This window comes from Calliopsis andreniformis, chromosome 1 (assembly GCF_051401765.1).
Source record: "Calliopsis andreniformis isolate RMS-2024a chromosome 1, iyCalAndr_principal, whole genome shotgun sequence".
Classification (NCBI taxonomy): Eukaryota; Metazoa; Arthropoda; class Insecta; order Hymenoptera; family Andrenidae; genus Calliopsis; species Calliopsis andreniformis.
The window spans coordinates 8,033,837-8,053,262 of NC_135062.1; the positions used below are offsets into that span (position 1 = coordinate 8,033,837).

At 38.6% G+C, this 19,426-nt stretch overlaps 3 protein-coding genes across 3 annotated transcripts in view; 1 reads left to right on the top strand and 2 right to left on the bottom strand.

The window, feature by feature from the left end:
• The window catches only part of LOC143181719 (scavenger receptor class B member 1), a 57,903-nt gene extending 57,494 nt beyond the window's left edge, over positions 1-409 (bottom strand). The window contains exon 1 of the mRNA XM_076382280.1: positions 301-409. Within this exon, the coding sequence (XP_076238395.1) occupies positions 301-337 (37 nt within the window). The 5' untranslated portion in view covers positions 338-409. The remainder of the gene's footprint in view (positions 1-300) is intronic.
• A 2,666-nt stretch (positions 410-3,075) lies between these two features.
• LOC143182767 (uncharacterized) lies at positions 3,076-5,493 on the bottom strand. Its single transcript, XM_076383987.1, has 3 exons — positions 5,103-5,493; positions 4,261-4,578; positions 3,076-3,161 (listed from the first exon to the last, which is right to left on the bottom strand). Exons 1-3 carry the CDS (start codon positions 5,491-5,493, stop codon positions 3,076-3,078), a joined length of 795 nt encoding a protein of 264 aa, XP_076240102.1.
• A 576-nt stretch (positions 5,494-6,069) lies between these two features.
• Positions 6,070-15,869, top strand: LOC143182776 (uncharacterized). Its single transcript, XM_076383999.1, has 5 exons — positions 6,070-6,444; positions 7,954-11,442; positions 11,538-11,675; positions 11,901-13,856; positions 14,001-15,869. The coding sequence occupies exons 1-5, from the start codon at positions 6,070-6,072 to the stop codon at positions 15,867-15,869; spliced, it is 7,827 nt and encodes a 2,608-aa protein (XP_076240114.1).
• Positions 15,870-19,426: the final 3,557 nt, after the last annotated feature.

The window sequence follows — 19,426 nt, forward strand, 5'->3', positions numbered from 1 at the left end:
ATATTTGAAAGTCTTTAAATGACCAAGTACTCAACTTTTTCAAATTATACTTTTCGTCTCAGTTTTCTAGTATACTGAATCTTCAGAACTTTCTATTTAATTAATATCTGTAAGTTCCCCATAAGTATTATTGCTGTCAAAAAACTCGAATCTAACGTTAGAATTTGCATACTAAAAATGCTGTGACTCACATCAAACCGCTTAAGGGTTGGTTGAACGAATTGTAGCAAGGTTAATCGGACAACTCAGTGCTAACGTTAAACCTGCATCGAATTACACTTAAAAAAGACTTTTACTCACGGATGAGCCTTGGTATCTTGTCGCAGTAGAACTTCATGGTCTCTCGTATCCTGGGTAACGGCGGGGACACTGGTCACGGCTGTTCAACGAACAAATTGTATGAAATTCACTATGCCTCCAGTGGCTATTTTAACGACGAATTTATGCAATTCCGGCCGTCCACGTCGACGACCGTCCATGCACTGAGCGCAGTTGCTCGGACGTAAACTCTTTTTCGGACAGCGTCTGAAATCGTCGCCCGATAACCGACAGTTGCCACTAGGAGTAGATAAGGAGCCCGTTTCTCGGCATATAAACTTTGCTGGTCTATCAATGTTGTCTGGATGGGAATACTATAACTAAACGATTGTTGAACTGATCCGAAGACAATTCCTGAACGTGATGTTCAGAGATACGTGCACAATGCAACATACCTCTGGCTTCTAAACTGGTACTACACCTACATTTCAGTCTTAAAGCAATGTGGTTCTTTTCCTTTATTGGTTATTCTAACGCGATTAACGCTGAATATGTATATAACAAGTTTGTAAGGTGAGCATATACTCTCTCGTTATAAATTCGCTGATACATTCAACGTATTTAGAAATGAGTTTCTAGGAAACGAGTTCTAGTTTGATACATAATTGATGAAAGAACTGTGAGCTATCAACGCAAGGATTGACTTCAGAATTTCTCTGTCGTTGTGGGTTCATCGTTAATAGAGTGCGAGGAGATACATAGGCTCAAGGCAGTCTGATGAGCTTATAGCTAAAGGCATTCTACTCTAGCCAGTTGTCATGCTGGATACTTGTATACTTTGAATGTTACTGGAAATATAATGGGACTTAAGTAGTGACAAAGTAGATTACTTTTCGCGAATGTATGTTTTTCCATTGATATTTTCTGATGGGTCATGGAACTGATATTTATCATTGAGTCTACTTCTGTAGAATACACCTTGGAAAATTCTATTAAAAGGAAAAAATTGACCTTGTTCACAGTACTTCTGTATGAATATTACATGTATGTTCAGTTTCATTACGAGATATTCTTCAAGTTGAAGATTCTTCATAAACCATTGCATCATAAGTCTTATTTGGTCGCGTTGGAGATAATTCTAAGCACGGAATCTTATAATAGAGTAAAACAATTTTAATTACTTGGGTAGTAATAAAACTCTGACATAATAAATAAGAATTACATAAACTTATAATAAATCAGACGGATTTAAAAAATTTGTTTCTATTTATCAATATCATTACTTAATTGTCAGTTTACTGGATTAATATTACGTGATAGTAAAGCAAATTTTAAATCTTTTATTAAGTACAAATTTCTGTTATGTATTATAACTTCTACGTTTCATCAGTTTGTTAGAAATCAGTCTGATCTTCGCTAAGAAGAATTGATAATGAGTAAAACTTAATTATGTATTTGGTAATGATCTTTAAGTTAAAGAATAACGTCATTTTTATATTGAGAATATAGTTTTATTGTACTGTCAGAACTTCATTTTCTTCCTTGTTTTTTAATTAACTGAAAGTTCCTATATTTGAAGAGTATGCATTACACTTAAGCATTCATAAATTATTCAAATACAAAATTAGTTGCGTAAACCAAGCCAGAATGTCCTATACAGTTCCATAATCAGCTATAAATAAAAAGTTATTTCGAGTTTAGCAAACTTTATTTTTTGTCGCAGAAGAAAAGAATCTAATCATTACTGGATCATTACTGGAAATTCATTTTTTACCTTTGTTATGACGAAATGATTGTTTCCCAAATCAAAATATTCACTGGTCCCTCGCGGAAATATTTAACATGAGCTAAATAACAAGGAAGGAAAGTGGAGGCTATAAAAAGGAAATATTTAATATGAGCGAGAAAATCATGGAGGAAACTGGAGGCTATAAAAACCAAAGTACATAATGCTAACGATGGAATCATGGAGGAAGTAAAGAGCACAAAAGGAGAAGGAATAACATTGACGATTTTTTCCACCTTAAGTTAAATATCCAAGATGGCCGCTGATGACGCCTTCAATGGGGTCGCTTGACAAAATTCTGTTTCACAAGACTGCCTTAAAAAAAAAGAACAGAGGTTGGTAGACTTGGACGCCGCCCAAATATCGTAAAGGAAATTCTTATTGGATCGTTTCTGCAGCTATACAGATCCTGTGTAGCAGTACTCCTTGAAGATCGGCCTATTAAGGAAGATCCCATTAGCTGACTTTAAAGGAAGGACTACAAATTTTTAAATCAGATATTGAGTACACACTGAACATTTCAACAATGCACAGGAATAAGAATAATACAGAAATTTTGTGTTATTTTTAGCTTATACAACTTTATTTCAAGCTCCTTTAATGATACATCTGAACATATTCTTATTTTTTATGATGCTGGGCAGAAGATTATTTTGTTAGTTACTTAACTTAATTTTTTGGCTAATTATAAGCTTCATTTGTACATGTAATTATCAATTTTTAGTAGTTCATGTCTTTGTCTTTGCAATAGTTAAGTCCTGTAGCTAAGTGATTCTAGTGGAAACTTGTCTTCGCGGAAACGGGATACACCTGTTACGTGAACGATTCTAGACTATCAGTGTAATTGCCCTATTAAGAACGTTTTGATTCAGTATATTACACTTGAACAGTAGTTTCTGGTTATCAGTTCATTGTGTATTTTCTATAAACCTACCTCTCTTCGTTCGTCGAGTAATCCATTTGTGCATTTATATTAGTTATCAAACCAATTTTGATTTAGTTTTAGTCCCTTGCACTCCTTTTTGATGAAATTAAGCCTGTTCTTCACCACTTGCCTCTTGATTTTGACGTTGGTACTTCTTCAGCTTCTTCTTGTCATCCGGTGTTAATTTTAAGCCTGATCAATGAAATACGCACACTAAGAATAATAGGCATAAACTGGATATTATAAACATACTACACAAGGTGGCTCATTTTAATTTCTGGAATTTTGTTTTGAAAGCTGAGGTCGTGAAACTGAAGATGTTTTGAAGGATTTTTAGTAGAGGTACTATAGCAAGATTACAATCTTGTTTCTAACTTTTTAAATTAATTCTGAGTCAGTCATATGGGTTCCTAATAATTCTGAATGAGATTCTTGAAATCTGCTCTGAAAGTATTCTAATAAGTTTTTTTGAAATCTCAGAAACTTGTCTTATGTATTATCTGAGTATTACTCAAATTTATAAAAACAAAGTTTATATCCCATAACCAAAAACATGCTAAGAAGATATAAGAAACTATGTGTGTAGTTTAGAATTAAAAAGATAATGTAAGTCGGTAACTGAAAGTTGTAGAAACATTTCAACATTATGTTCCTTTTTTAAAAGAATGCCTTTCTTAATATTGTTTCTTTAGAAGATATTCCTATGTTTTTCAAAGTTCCATCATTTCTGTTTGTTCTTTAAGAAACTAGATTTTATTTAGAATTTTGGTATCCTCCGAGGACATTTCCTCAATGGATCCAATTTTACTGTAATTTTTTCGAAATACATTTTAAAATCCCTGTAAATAATATATGAGTTTTTTAAAATTCAGCCTTCCTTTTAAACGATATTATTTTCATATTAAATGGAACCATCTTGTAGATTGTATATTACAACATCATTATTTTCCACACTCTCAATGAAGCACTGGTTTCAAGATTATTTCCACCAAACCTATGCATATTAACCAGTTTGGCAAATGTATTACATCCTCAAACAACCAACGTACGAATGATGTTTAAACAATTTATATCTAACGTGTACGCAGAAAGACATTACCTGCAGACTAAATTCCTGCTATTCTCTCAATAGAATTTACACAAGAATATTCAATCGGATCAACCGTCGATTATTTCATTCTGTCTGTTATCACAGAAACTGTGTGTGCAATCTATCACGCGAAAAGAATACATTCTATCGATTTTGAAATAAATACAACTTGCTCTATTAAGAAGGAGTGATGAGAGTTACCTGCAAGGTAGACTTCACTGTCGAAGGAGCAAATGCTATCGCACTCGCTGTCTTCCGATTCAGATTCCGACTCCGTTTTCCTGTCGACCTTCCGGCGCTTCAGTCTTTTCCTCTTTCGCTCACCCTTGACCTTTGCTTCTGCTGTGCCTTTATCCGACGCTGCGGTCTTCGATTCATCGCTAGCCTCGTCTTCCGTTTTTTCCTTCATTCCTTTTGCTTTTTTCTCGCCTTTCGTCGGTTTCCTTGCTGCGCGTTTCCTTTTCTTGGGAATCCTCGGGGGATATCTTATCACGTGCGTGTGCCTGGGTGATGACGTTCCTACGAAAAGCACATAGTAAGAAACGGTATCGTGGATAACGTCGTAACACGATTTTAGGCATTATCGCTTTCCTTGACGTCAATAGTATTATCTTTGGGGTAAAAAGGGGCTCGAAGGAATGCTTGCACAAGTCCCAGGCTGAAGGAAAATTTTAGGCGTGATAGTTGCATAGTCATTCTTTTTAATGAAAGTTTCTTTAAGGGGTAAGAGGGTACAGCAGAGACTGCAGGTATTTATGGATTTATGAAAAACTGAACTTACAATAGTTGAAGTGAAACAAAAATGTCTACATATTTAGATTCAATTTTTTTGAGTATCCGTATATGAAACTTTATTTCTCATTTCACATTTTGACTGAAATGAGTATAAATTCTTGAAAATTCAATACATCTAATAAAAATGAATTGAACATATTTTTTACTATTTACATGAATGAGATTGAAATGTCATTTTTCATCAAAAGTGAAGTTATGAGGTTTCCTAATTAGAGTCTTAATATAGTATCCATGTTATGTAATTTTACTTGTTCTTTTCTGGCCATCCCATCCGCCATCCGTAGCCACTCCAGTATGATATAGGCAAGGAATATGACGCGCATTGAGAATCCGATGTCTTACTTCTATCGGGGGCTGAATTTTCCTCACGAGTAATTCCGCGAGAGTAACGCGTTTCACTGGGGCTCCTATTAATAGTTTTGGTCTTCTTCTTTTAACTTTTTCCTGCTTTTTCTTGCATTTGCGACTTTCGACCTTTAGCGATGCTTCCTTAACGTGGGCTTCCTCTTCCTCGTCGATGCAATCTGTCACTGGCTCCTTGCGCTTCTCCTTCTTGACTTTCTTCTTCGCGTCCTTCGACTTCTTGGCTTGCTCCCGTTTCCACTGCCTATATCTCTGGCATTCGGGGCGATGAAACATATTTCATGATACCCTAGCGATTTTACGTGAAATTGATCAAAATGTGAGAATTTATTTCTATGAAATGGGTTGGGTGGCTTCGTGGATAAACATTTTGGCTGAATTATGGCGTTTCTAGTTTCTTTTGTAGTTACATGATGGATTTGTATGATACTTTCGTCGGAGTCGAAATGACACGGTTACGTTACATTACTTCTGTGAACATCGTTGCAAGAGTGAAAGGCGACTCGTTTGTTTTCCGAGCGAACATCATGCAGGTAGTACTCACAGAGTAGCATTCCGTGTGCACTTTACGTCATTCTCGATGGAGTCGACGAAATCCTCAAAATTCTAAGTAGCTTCAAACACTTAAAAATGAACACTACCTATCGTTGTATTCTGCTAAGAAATTAGCGTGAACGATTCGTCGTAGATCAAAATTCCAAGTACAATTTCAGATCCATTCTTAAAAGAGAATGTAGGTTATATGTTACATCGTTAATCCAAATGTTACGAATTTGATGTCTGCTCCTTGTTTCGCTTTAAATTACCTGGTATCGTATTTCGCGTGATCCTGTGGAGAATAAATTTGCTGAAATGGATCTGGATAAGAGGGATACGAGAGCCAAGTCTGTGGTCGAGCTGGACCGAGAAAGAAAGATGATCATGAAGGAGAAACTGAAGCAGTTGGCGGAATGCGAGGAAGTAGTTTCCGCCGAAGCTGTGAATGCTATTGGTCGAGTGACTGAGGTCGTTCGAGCAGCCGACGCCAATGCTCCTAGTAGCGACGAGCTCGATGAGGATCTCGAGGAACAATACAAGGATTTGAATTATTTCCTCGATTTACCGAACGACACGTATTCTCTTACTGAGATCAGACCTGAGCTGCCAGCATGCGTTAGATATGGTGTTCGTGCAGGAATGACTCATATTAATATGCCCAAGTTCTCTCCGTTATCTAGGGGCCACCAGGTAAAATGTTATCTAAAAAAATAGATAAGAAAGAAAGGGCGGCATGGTATCATGGGGAACAAATAAAATGGGTTGACGTGAATTGTTGCTTTAGATAGAATTGTTTCTAGACTACATTACTTCTTTGTTATAAGATCTCGTTCTTATAATTGCTATATCTTGAAGTTATTTAGAGATACATACCAACATTTTTAATGTTACAATTGTTTTTCTGATTCTTTTTATACGCTTCAATAACTCAAATTCCTAATAAAACCAAGGTGAGCTATATGAATTCATATTAGAAAAATGAGCCTTGATATGATTTCTTCAGTGAGCTTATAATGAGGGAAAATTGTGCGTTTCTCTATTACGAACTCGTTATTCTCTTCATTACTGGAAATTCTCTCACATTTGTTTTTGCTTTTATATTTAGTCAGACAGGAATGATTTATCCATCCATTGACATCAGAAAAATATTTCCTACTCCCTATAAATGCGTTACTTATACTGCGACGTGAGTTTATAGTGTACAAATGGTTTATTTAGTGTTTCATAATCTTCTAGATTTAAGAAATTAAATTGAGTGAAATTTTACGAGTGTTTGAAGTAGACGGAATAAAGGGGAAAAGTTTTAATAATCGTCGTAGAAATTGAACTTCTATTATAAACTTTGAAATTTCTTTATGTCTTATTCTCAAATTTGTTCTCTAGTTATTCAATATTTTAACTAAAACCTCATTCACAGACATATACAACCAGTAATATTCCTTTATTTTATTATAATAAAAATGTTTAATTCTGTATATAAAAGTAAAAACATTAGAAAACGGAAACAATACCTATAATTGTATACAAATAATTTCATTTGAACTCAGGATTACTATGTAAGGCAGAAACTTTGATAGATGTTACTTGGTATTCAGCATGTTAGGGAGTTTTAGAATCCAGTTTTAAACAAAGTTATAAAACGAAAGAGTGAAATAGTAGGCATACTAATGCTACAGCAAGGTCCCAGACGCGTACCCGAAAATGGCCAATATACTAGTCTTTTTATGTTGAAAAATAATATTACGTGAGATTAGTACATGTCATATACATATAATTAATTTTATAATTCTGTAACTTCCGTTACTTTAAATCCTCTTAACCGAATAAATAAAATAATTCATAGAAGCCAGTCCCCTTAAAAATCAAGGACCCACAGATTAAGAAATCAGTAATTCCTTTCACGGAACAGCCCATGAAAGTTCCTTCTCGCATAGTTAGGAAGTTCAATTTCCAATATCGAGAGCGATAGTTATCGTTAACTCCCCAATCTTATTACTAGAGATAGTTAATCTTTTTCAAGCTCTCATGGTCTATTATTTCTTCTAAAAGTCGAAAACCAGAAAGAAAGAAATATCCACCTGTACCCTCTAATTTTGCCTGCTTTATGTACTTGTAAAAAACATAATCGTAATTGATCTACGAGGTTCCATACTTTCGCCTGTCTATTCTACCGTAGTTATCCGTCACTCCGAATAATAGGGTGGAGCAACTGCAATAGCAGCGTTCGCAGCCACAACGGTCTACAAGTCTCGCTGTTGGAACGAGGCGGTTATCGATCAGATCATCGAAGATGGGGATACCTTCTATTGCGAGTCCTACAAGCACATAAACACTGACGACCGACGATTGTTGACCATACAGGATCTAATGAGGACTCTATGCGTCCAGAACAGACTGACTGTCAACGTCAGCATCGAAGATGCAGCTTACGCTGGGACGTTTCGCTCCACGGAGCCTACGGCATTGCATCTAGTGAAAGCTTTAGATTTGTTCTTCAAACGCCACAATGCTGGGATTCTCTGCTCATCAGTGTTAAATATAGCGATTTGGAAGGACTCGAAATACTATAACATATTTGATGGACAACCTAGAAAAGAGAATTGTGAACCAGCTGCTGAGAATGAGGAAGGTACCGCGAAACTATTCCTCGTTAGAGACCTAATAGGAGTCCTGTTTATCATCCTGGAGAAGAGTCACGTCAAGAATGAGCCTTTCGTCATTTATGCCATAGCCATTAGTGGCGTCGATCATTATACCCAGCCAATCGACACTGACAAGCCAGAGAAAACTGACAGTAAACCACAAAGACGACCAAGTGGTTACAAGGTACAGGAGAAGTATCGAGCCGTGGTACAAGGCTCCTACCACATAATGCATCCAGCAATCCCGGCACCTCTTCGCGGTCGAACACACCTGATCATAGCTCTAGCTGCTTTAGTGTACTCACGGTTGGTAAACGCCAACAAGTGGACAAGCGCTCTGGTCGATCTGATCTTCAACCAGTCCAATATCTACTTCGTCGATCTAGTTCGAGTTCTTGAGAAGGACTTGGACGACGATGACTTCGAGTTGCGTATGGACGACGCGATGGGCGACGTGATTCTCGGGGTCTACTCTGCGAAAGTAAAAATTCGGACGAACGTCGTACCTGGGTACGGTCAGAAAAAGGGCAAGTCGAGCTTCGACGAAGGTGTACGTGAATTCTTCGAGGTCCAGGACTGTGGTTTATTAGATCTTAAGACCCACTACTATGCCATCTGGAAGCACGACGATACGTATTATTATCTGGATCCTTTCGCTTGCGATGACGAAGGCTTCAGAAGTCCAACAGCTGAATTAGATGGCTCGATGAAGCCTGGTGAAGCAGCCTGCGTGACGATGAACAGCTCGATCAACCAGGTGGTCGAAACCATAATGGAGAACACTGGAAGCAGAGAGAGAGATCCTTTCGTAATACATGGGGTCAAAGTACTTTACGTGAAAACTGGAACCACGCCAGGTGGCCCATTAGAGAAGGTTATCTATCGAGAGAAAGGCACGAATCGTAGACCTCAGGCTCCGCCAGTAGATGTACCAGGTGCAAAGGAGAGCGAGAAATTAGATGTGGATGAAGTGGTTGATATGAAACCAAGGATACGTCCCGAATTAGATCGGTGGAGGGACGTTGGCATTCAGTGTCCTGAGCTGATGAAAGGTGCAGAAGATTACATGATGAAGGAGGACGAGCCACAGACTTACGTTGTTGTACAGCCAGAAGAGGAGATAGAACCAGAACCGAAGATTGAGGAAGAAGAAGAAGAAGAAGAGGAACTAGAAGAGGCAGCAGCAACAGATGAGGAAGAATTTATTGAAGATGAAGAAGAGAAGGCGCATGTAGTTTCCATACCGGTGGAGCCTGAACCAGAACCAATCGTGAGAGCTGTAAAAGGATACAAGGTGGTGAATCCTCAGCGCCTGATTCTTCAGGGGTCGAAGAATATCCTAGACGAAGGTTTCGAAGTGCGTTCGAGAGGCAGGCAAGGATTAATATCAGCGTTGACGGCTTTAGCTTACAGAAGACTGAAAGATCCTACTCTTTGGCGGAACATGGATATTGATCAGATCGTGGATGTCAGCGATAAAACTTACGGTGATATCATAGAATGGATCCGTCAAGGGCGTCCAGAGGTTAAGGAAAAGAAGGAGGAAGTGATGGGCGAAGAGGAGGAAGAGGAAGAAGAAGAGGAAGCGGAAGAAGAGGAGGAGGAGAAAGTGTTTCCTGTGCCAAGCCATCTAGACTTAACTATGTTACCACTTAGGTTAAAAATGGGTGAAAATGATGTATTCTTCAAAACCAAGATGAAGATTATTCAAGGAGAAGCTAACCCTCTCGCAAATCTCGCGGAGGCTCTCGAATGCTACTTCAGACGATATCCGGAGTTAGTTTTCGAGAATAAGCAACTAATGTATGGTATGTGGCGGCAAAATGGTGCTTTCTTCATGTTCAATCCTTATGGCAGCGACGAAGAAGGCTGGCGTCTTCGTGACTATCCAGCATCGTTCGCTGTAGCAGCTAATCTGAATGAGTTAGTCGATCTCCTTTATGGTGTAATAGAGTTCAATGACCCTAACTTCACGATTCATTTCGTGGGGTTGGACTCGATACAACCCGGACATTACGCGTCACCAGAAGACATTATCGTGCCAGAGGATGCTCCCATCGAACTGTTCAAAACGAGATTTTTACCGATCACGGACGAGGACTTGTCGAAATTGGAGGCTGAACTGAAAGTGGAGGAAGAGGAAGAAGTAGAAGAAATAGACATAGTAGATGTAGGAGGGGAGGAAGAGGAAGAAGAAGAGGAAGAAGAGGAGGAAGAAAGTAAAAAGCATGGAAAGAAAGCCGTCGAAGAGGAGGAGAAGCCCATAATTGATCCTCTGCTGGAAGTCCCAGAGAAAGATCAGCCTGACGCGCCTTATCGTTTGAATTTAATTCTGCTCACGTCTAACATGAAGATTAGCGAGGAGAATGAAGAGGACCTGGGCAAGATACACGAACAGATAGCTTTGGAGAAACTAAAATACAACCATCCTCCGCCGTACGTCATGCCATCGAATAAAATCCTGTTGAAGCTTCTCGAAGCGAAACGAGCGAAGCGTTCCATTCCCTCCTTGGTATCGAGATTCTCCATCGACTCTAGACTGGACGTAAAAAAGAAAGGAGGCCTTTCCTCGGTGTTCATGTTGTCCAGGTCAGCCATGGTTACAACAGCAGCCGACGATGAAGAAGCTAAGCCCGCGAAGATGATCAAACTCTCACCGAAGAGATATTTGTACTCCAGAATCTTACCTATCTGTCTGATGCCACTGAGAGCCATCAACGACATGTATATCCAAGACGATGACATCGAGAAAGCTAGGCAAGAAGAGCTTCGAAAATATACCGAGAGGAAACGCGAAGGTTTCGTTCCTGAAGATGACCCTGAAGTGCCTGTTAATATTCGTATCAGGCCAGAATTGATACCCCTTGGTCCAATCATCAGAACACCCCTTTTTGACAGGAGAATGCCCACTTGCATCGAGAAGAAAAAACGAAAGTGCCTGCTGGCTAAAGGCGATGAAGGAGATACTATGATAGAGAAGATCCTTTGTAATACAGAGGATTTACTATTAGAACTCTTTTTCCCAGATTTCAAAGCGAAAGATCAGGTTCGTGTGTTTTTGAATAATATTCTTGCGCTTGTTTCTTGCACATATTAGAATCAAGGAAAACTGTCATTCCTGACTATTTATTGCTACGATAGTCAGCGCTCGAAGATAAGAGCAAGGATTCAAAGGATAAGAGTTCGAAGGAGTCAGCGGATTCGGAAGTGACGACTATTCGAACGAGAGCCCCAAGTCAGAAAAAACGGGAACCGCGTAAGGAAGTCATTGGCTTGCAAGTGAGCATAATGTATTCTTTAAAACAAAAATAGGGTGGCTTGTGATGATATAAATTGATAGAACGTTCTGAAAAGGGTAACAATAGTTTACTCACTCAGATAGAGCGAGATTACTTGTAATTATTTGAAACAGAAATGCCATCTATTTATTGCTATATTGTGTTATAAAATGATGTAATACTAAGTTACGGTATCGAGTATACGTGGTCCATTTTTTACTCCAAGGTTACCGAGGATGGTATTCGAATACTTCATGGCAATATATGCCTCGAGAATCGCGCTCAGACCGAATCCTGCCACTTCAAGTCCTGCTTCTTCTCCGCGTTGTTATGTATCCTGGCGAAGATCAAGTTGGATCCAGATAATTTTCGCACGAGCACATTGGATCAATTTATCTACCTTGGTGATAAGATTTACCAACGAACCGGCAAGCTCCGCTACAAACCCTACCGATGGTTTCATCATATCGAAATCCTTGATACGATTTACAACGTGATTACGAAGCAAGCTATTTACGCCGATCCAGAGAACTCCGACGACGATGACCTAGAATTTATCATGGAAGCTTTCTTCGAGAAAAATCAGACAGGCATAGTTGTATTCCAGAATTGCTCCTACGCCTTCTGGACTGCCAATGGTAGGTACTACCTGTTCGATCCCTATGGGTGTGACGAAAAAGGGAACCCGAGCGAAGAAGGATACTCCTGTCTGATGGAATTCTGTGATTTAAACGGTATGCTAGAGAAGATTGAAGCAAATGTCAAGGAAGGAACGAAGAAGCCTTATCGAGTTTACACGATATGCATAGCTCATATGGAGACGAGGAAGAAGAAGAAGAAACGAAAGAAGAAAGTGGTTCGCTGTGACGAGAAGCCAGAACAGGAAGTACGCGTTGAAGAGCCACCCGAACTGGAGATGTCTACCGAGTCAGAAGTGTCTCTCATCGAGCAGTCAGAATGGGTAAAAGTGGAATCAGACACTAGCCTGGTTTACGACATGACAATCCCTGGTTTTGCTCCCATTAAATATTACAACGCTTCCATGCTCGATGTCACTGTTCTGGAAAATGAAATCACCACACCGTTGTTGGCACCTTTCAAAAAGTCTTCCCTAAGGCAGGCGAAGCACATGGATGAGTATGAATTAGCGAAGTTTTTGGTCAGGAGAAAAACGTACGACAGAAGGTTTAAAACAAATACAGCAGTAATGACTCCTTTGGACCTTTGCATCATGGCGTGGTCTTTAATTCATGATCCAATCACATGGTCCGTGAGAACAGTCCGGGGGTTGTTCGAAGCTTGCGTTGATTACACGTTCGATAGTATCCTAGCTGCTGAAGACTCGACTGTCAGCGAAATGACTGACGGTTTGCTACATGAATTCGAGATAGCCAATTACGTCTTCAGGGTGGTGTTCGTGCCTTTGCATTATGGAATTCTTTATTCAGTCGAAGGATGGAACCTATCAATGTCCTTGCAAAGAGTATTCGAAACACCTACCTATACAGGCGCCATTATAGTGTGCTCTGATAAACATATAGGCATCACGAAGAGGGACGAAAACTACTTTGCTTGGTGGACAATCGTTGGTACGAAAAATGTAAGAATCATCACTTCTACGGACTTGAAGGAATTTTTGAAGTTGATAGTTAGACAGATTAATCAGCCTGAAGAGACAATGTTCGTGATGAGAGTGATCACCGTGTCCTACGCCCAAAAGATGGACCCTGACTGCAGCGACCTCAAAGGACTTCACGAACCTGTGGTACCAGTCACGTCGTTACCAGAAATTCATACGATGCCTACTGCACCTTACGATCTTGAAGCAATCTTCAGGCCAACTGTGCCAGATTCCAAACCGATCTTCATCCATGGAACCGTTGCTTTGAGCAACAGGGACACTGTGAAGGAACCAAGAGTCAAAAGGTGTTACTTCGTAGCCATCTTAGCGGTGATGGTGAAGAGGGATATTATTCAAAGTCCCATGCCAGGGATGATAGACAAGATTCTCGAGGTTGCTGAGTCGGTTTATAGGGAGTTCCAGGAACCAAAATTCCATACTGAACATATTCTGCGCAACATTACTGTGATGAATAGAATTTTCGACCTCAGGGACTGTGCATCACCTTTAGTGATACTAACGGTGAATCCTCGAACTTTGAGAAACGATTTCTATGTTCAGGTTAGCAACTGTTTATTATAGCTACTTGATTAAATTTTATTCCTCCCGCTAAAAATATAGAGATACGTTATTTTCTATTATTGTTAATGGGAATATAAATATTTTAATATGAAGATATACAGTACAATCATTCCTACCTTTCAGGTCAGGAAACACTTGAGAAGGTACTTCAAAACGCAAACAAGTGGAGTCATTCATTTTACCAACTGCTGCTATGGTTTCTGGTACTCAAGAGCGACTAATGCTTATTATTACTTGGATCCCTATCAATGCAATGAAAAAGGCAGGAAGGTTTCCAGCGGGGGGAGAGCTTGCTTAGGCATATTCCCCAGTATCTGTCATATGGTGAAACAGATGTGTTTCAATCAGTTCGAGGACACCACGGGCTTCTTCATTCATCGCGTTCACGTAGACTCGATCAACGTACCTCCGTTCAAAACCTTCAAAGAGGACCCGATGTGGTTGTACCTGGACTACCATTGGAACTTTAGGCACGCACCAGATATCGTAAAATCACAAAGCAAGAAGAAGAAAAAGAAGAAGGCAGAACCTGAAGAAAAGGGGGAGCAGAATATGAAGCAGTTCTGGAACAACTACGCTGTCGAGGTGTCTAATCTTATTTACTCTCTTTGGGGCACCATTGGTTCCTACGATTCAAGATTTGGCGACCGAGCTGGAAAGAACCAGGCAGCTATATGTGTCGCTGTACTGGCTATGCAGTATCTCAGTCACCCGTCCAGGTGGGGTCCAGCCATCTTAGACTCGGCAGTCATCTGTGGAGACTCCTACTACACAGAAAGCCTACGAAGCTCTATCCAGAGATGTACCAAGCACTTCAACAGATTCAACCTTCAACCTTGTTTCAAAATCTTCCCCCATTTATGGACTATCGACTTCAAAGAGAGCATTTGTGGCATTCTCTACGGTTCTCGAAACAGAATGACCCTGGCGACGGCGTTGAACCTAGCATTCATGGAGTCACCAAATGTTCTCATTGAGTGTAGCAAAATTACCCTAGCAGCTCTGGCTGCCAAGGACGGATACTATGTCGCTGACCCCTGTTGGGTGGGTCCACCGCTTTTCAACAAAGACCACGGCGCTATTTACGTCCTCCGCTGCAGGAACATGAACTGTTTGATCTACGCAGTGATAAAAATGCTGAACACAAACCAGAGGCTTGATTTCCGCCTGACACCTGTTGCGTTCACGTTCGAGCAGCAGGACTTCCAATTCATGGACGACTCTGCTGTCCCAGAGACTAAGAAAAAGCTGCTTCTGGAGCCCATACGCACCACTCCAGGGAAAACTGAAGATCCTGGCGCGCCTATACCCGGAGCTGTCACGACACAGGATGAAGCCTCGTTCTTGCTGTACAACAAAAATCTTCCCTTGGGCATCTTCAAAGGCCACGAGCTAGAAAATCCAGAACTGCCTTCAATCAAACCGATATTGGCGAAGGACAACAAGACAAGCATGCTCGTTAGCACGACTTGGCACCTTAATCTGGGTCAGGCAGCTCCCTTGGAGAGGAGAGTGCCAGTGTTCGATCCCAAGGCGATCGAGCATATACCAGAGATTTGCGAGAAGCGTGTCATCGGCTCTTTCGAGCCGACCAAGCAGGTGCCAATGTCGATCACGGATCTGCTGGCGGCTTGTGACGATTATCCCAGAGTGGTGGACTTCACTAACAAGCATACTAAGTTACAAAGGCCGCTCGAGTGCGCTGATGCTCCTAGTTTCCTTACCGAGGCAGCTGGCAAGGAATTCCACGCGTGGACCTCTGACATGGCTAAAGATGTTTACAAGACTTACAAACATCGACTTCCTAAGCCTGATAAGCGAAAGGTGGTGGTTGATGAGGATATTCATACTATCACTGAGGAAGAGGCAAGTGATGCTGGCAGAGGATTCCCCGATACTGAAAGGGAAGCTGAAGCCACAGAGGAAGAAACTTTCACGGAAACGGAAGCTGAGGATGAAGTAACCGCAGAGGAGGAATATCTTGATGCTTGACATTTTAACCTACGAGGAGTCCTTCGACTTTGCTGGTTAAGTATCTTCTTTTATATAAAAGTGTCTAGTTATTATGTAGTTCATGAGTACAGTAACACGTTTTTATGTTTTTGGTGATATAAGAGGTATCTGTGAAAATTAATCGTATATGTGACAGCCATGTTTGTTAAAGGGTTAAATATGCGAACAGATGTTTGCAATTTTGGTAGTTACATGTTGAACTCTTTGGGAAAATTTGTGGGGTAATATGTATAATGTTACAATAATTATTTTAATACTTTATCAAAATTCTCTCGAGTTGTGAAAACGTCAATTATTATTAGTGGCTCCTAATTGACATCAATTTTAATACATGGTAATGTGACGAATATGTGGTACGTGTCTACTTTCTTAGTACACAAAGAATTTGTATAAATTCAATATAACACATTCTCTATACTACCATGATTGTTTTCAGATATAATGATTAAATTAATATATTTTTTAATGATCTTGTAACATTAGTTATTTTTGCTTCTTTTTCTTAATCCGAGCTCTTGATAAATGATAGCACTTGTCTCTAGGAAACTATTTATGCCTATAATTATAATATTTAGCATTTTCTTGAAATCAATATAACAAAAAAAAATCTAAAAATAGTTACAGTTGCTGTATTTCTCATTCGGTAGAAATCTTAGCTGGTGAAACACATTCTGATAGATAAATCAAAGTATAATACGATTTTATTTTTTATCATACCGGTGCATTATACATTCATCCAGTACATTACGCAAACAATTCAATCATGGAAGTGAACAGTAATCAATTATATATCGAAATGTTTCCTCAGCTGATACGAATCAGTAAAAACACTTTAAAAAACTTAAGAATATTTCTACGTACGTGCATCGGTTTTAATACAAATACTCATTATCTGAAACTTACACTCTCGGTGACACAAATTGAAGAACAAGTTTTTCATTGCTAAATTACATCTCCTGCTTTCTTAATTCGCAGTATCAGCATCAGTGATTATGTCAACCAAACAACGAATAAATGATATTAATTGTTTGAGACAGACTAATGCTTTAATTGCAGTGAGAATCAGACGATTAATAAAAAGAAAAACTTACTGACCTTCGTGGTTGATCGTGTTATTATGTAATAGTTGATAATATTCTACATTAATATTTTGCTTACTGAAACAAAATTCTTATGGTTGGAAAAATCTTATCAGATAGCGTTTGTGCTTAGGGAAGTAAATAATGGACTTACTGTAGATCAAAGTGTAATTTATTTCACAAGAGAACGACATACAAATTAGTAAGAAATTTTAATAATGGACGGCAATAAAGGTCAAAACTTCACAACAAAATGATACATAAGTAGCGACATTACTTTATATTAAGTTTATCCTATCCGCGATGACATCAACGAAATTAAATATTTAAAATGATACAAAATTTGTGGAAGATAATAGTAAAATGGGATACAAGTTACATTTAGTAAAAAACGAATTATACAAATGTTTGTAAATGGTAAAAGCAGTATTGAGATACGTCACATCTTAAATATAGAAGGATATAAAAGCTAATGACGGCACACGTAATTAAGGTGATGATTGCGTTCACAATTCCCTCGATGGACGATCCTTATTGCCAGTGAACGCAGAGTAAAAGTAAGTCAACACGATTTGCAGAATATGCAGTATCTCCTCGCTCTAAGCTCCTCTTTTCTGTCATTGTGCTTTAATACATTTTACGAGCTTGTTGTTAACAAGTTGTGACATAGCGAGTAAACACCACATATTATTCGAGCATACGAAAATCCACACAACATACAAACACAGAATACTCCGTTTTTAAGCAGCTTGGTTCGTTCTATTTGATATGACTCTTAACGATTCTTATAAATTTTTAATGATTATCTTGGATCACTTCTCTGTGTCACGATATACATAGGAAGCAAAATATTGTGCATTATAAATCAGTCGCAAAGGACGCTGTAACTGATTTTTCAACGTTCATTTCTAAACTGTATCTTTGTTTGCTCAACTTTCGTAAAATTCGTTATTATTTCTATTTTGTTTAATATGTACCACGTACGTCTTTTCACAGCAGCTCATAGGAAGCGAACTTTTCAAGCAACTTTCAAACGAACGATACGATAGAAATGTTACACTTATAAATTACGTTTAAATGCGCGATAACAATCTTAACAATAGATTTTAAGTACTTCCATCTGACTTTCATTCCGTTTAGAGAACTTGATGCAGGTTAAAAACGAATGGAATTTTTACGAAGATTATTTTAGACAATTTTAATTGACTATAATAATGTAATGATGTTCTTCACAAAAGCAAGTAACTCCTCAGAAATGTTTACAACATTAGAATTCTTGAAGAAAAAGTAAATTGTAATTAAATAATTAACAATGTTAATCATATTACCAAGTGAGTAACAAAAAGTATGAATAATTAGCATAATAACTGGTGGAAAAAAGGATGATATTGTTCTTTGTCAAATTGGAATCGTTGAAACGTAAAGATTACATGATTACACAAATAATTATTCAGTTATCTAATACTATGAATATTTCTAAAAAAATTCTATGTAGTCATGCATATATCATTATCAAAGACGTACTCGATTTTTTTTATAATCCAGTAGCAGAAAAACAAATTGAATAATAGAATTTTAATCTTAGTACGTAGAATTATTAAAATAGTACTTAATCTTTTATTATCAAAACTATAAAATATAGATAGCATTACATAGTCTAGTCTGCTGTTTTCCGAAAATTCCAAATTATAAATTTGTACACAATAAATTTGTATACAATATTGGTCCTGCACAATAGCAAATAGTTTTCATTCGAACGTACTACAGAAACTTGAACTTCCTCGGTTTCAGCAATTATTGACTCGTTTCACTTGAATCTCGTACAAAATCAAATTAAACCGTGCATTAGAAAAAATCTATATCTATTATTTTCATAGGAAAGTACGCTGCTTGTTAAACTGATTTCACGACCTTCGCATGACCCACAGTTCAATGTTTGATGAACCCTTTTATGGAGTATTCAAGTACACCGCGATGCGTATAGTTGCTCCAGGTTCTGCATCAAGTTCTGCCATCTTTGCCTTTTACGACTACGAGCGGCCTGCGCACAAAAGAAACATTCAGGCTCGGTGATTGTATTCGAATGCACTTTCATGGCGTTGCATCGAACATTTATTTCTGCTCGTTTGTTTCTAACCGCTTATTTTATTTTCAGTATTTTCCTCTCATCCAACTCCGATTCGTTTGTAACCTATCAAAAGACAAACGCTCAGGACTAATGGTTATGGTAACGCTAATTTATTCACCCGCATAGAAATGCACGCTTCTCCTTTAACGATCGGTTTTTTCTCTTTTCGTGAAACTTAAGACAAAATAGCTTGTCCTCTGTTTTGTTCGTTTTTCGAACTCTGACATGGGGACAACCTCGAAACTGTGCGAAATGGTAATGGACTTCGATCCTGAGAGAAAATAAATTAAACGTTTAAATTTGCTTCATAAAAATGTAGAAAGAACCTT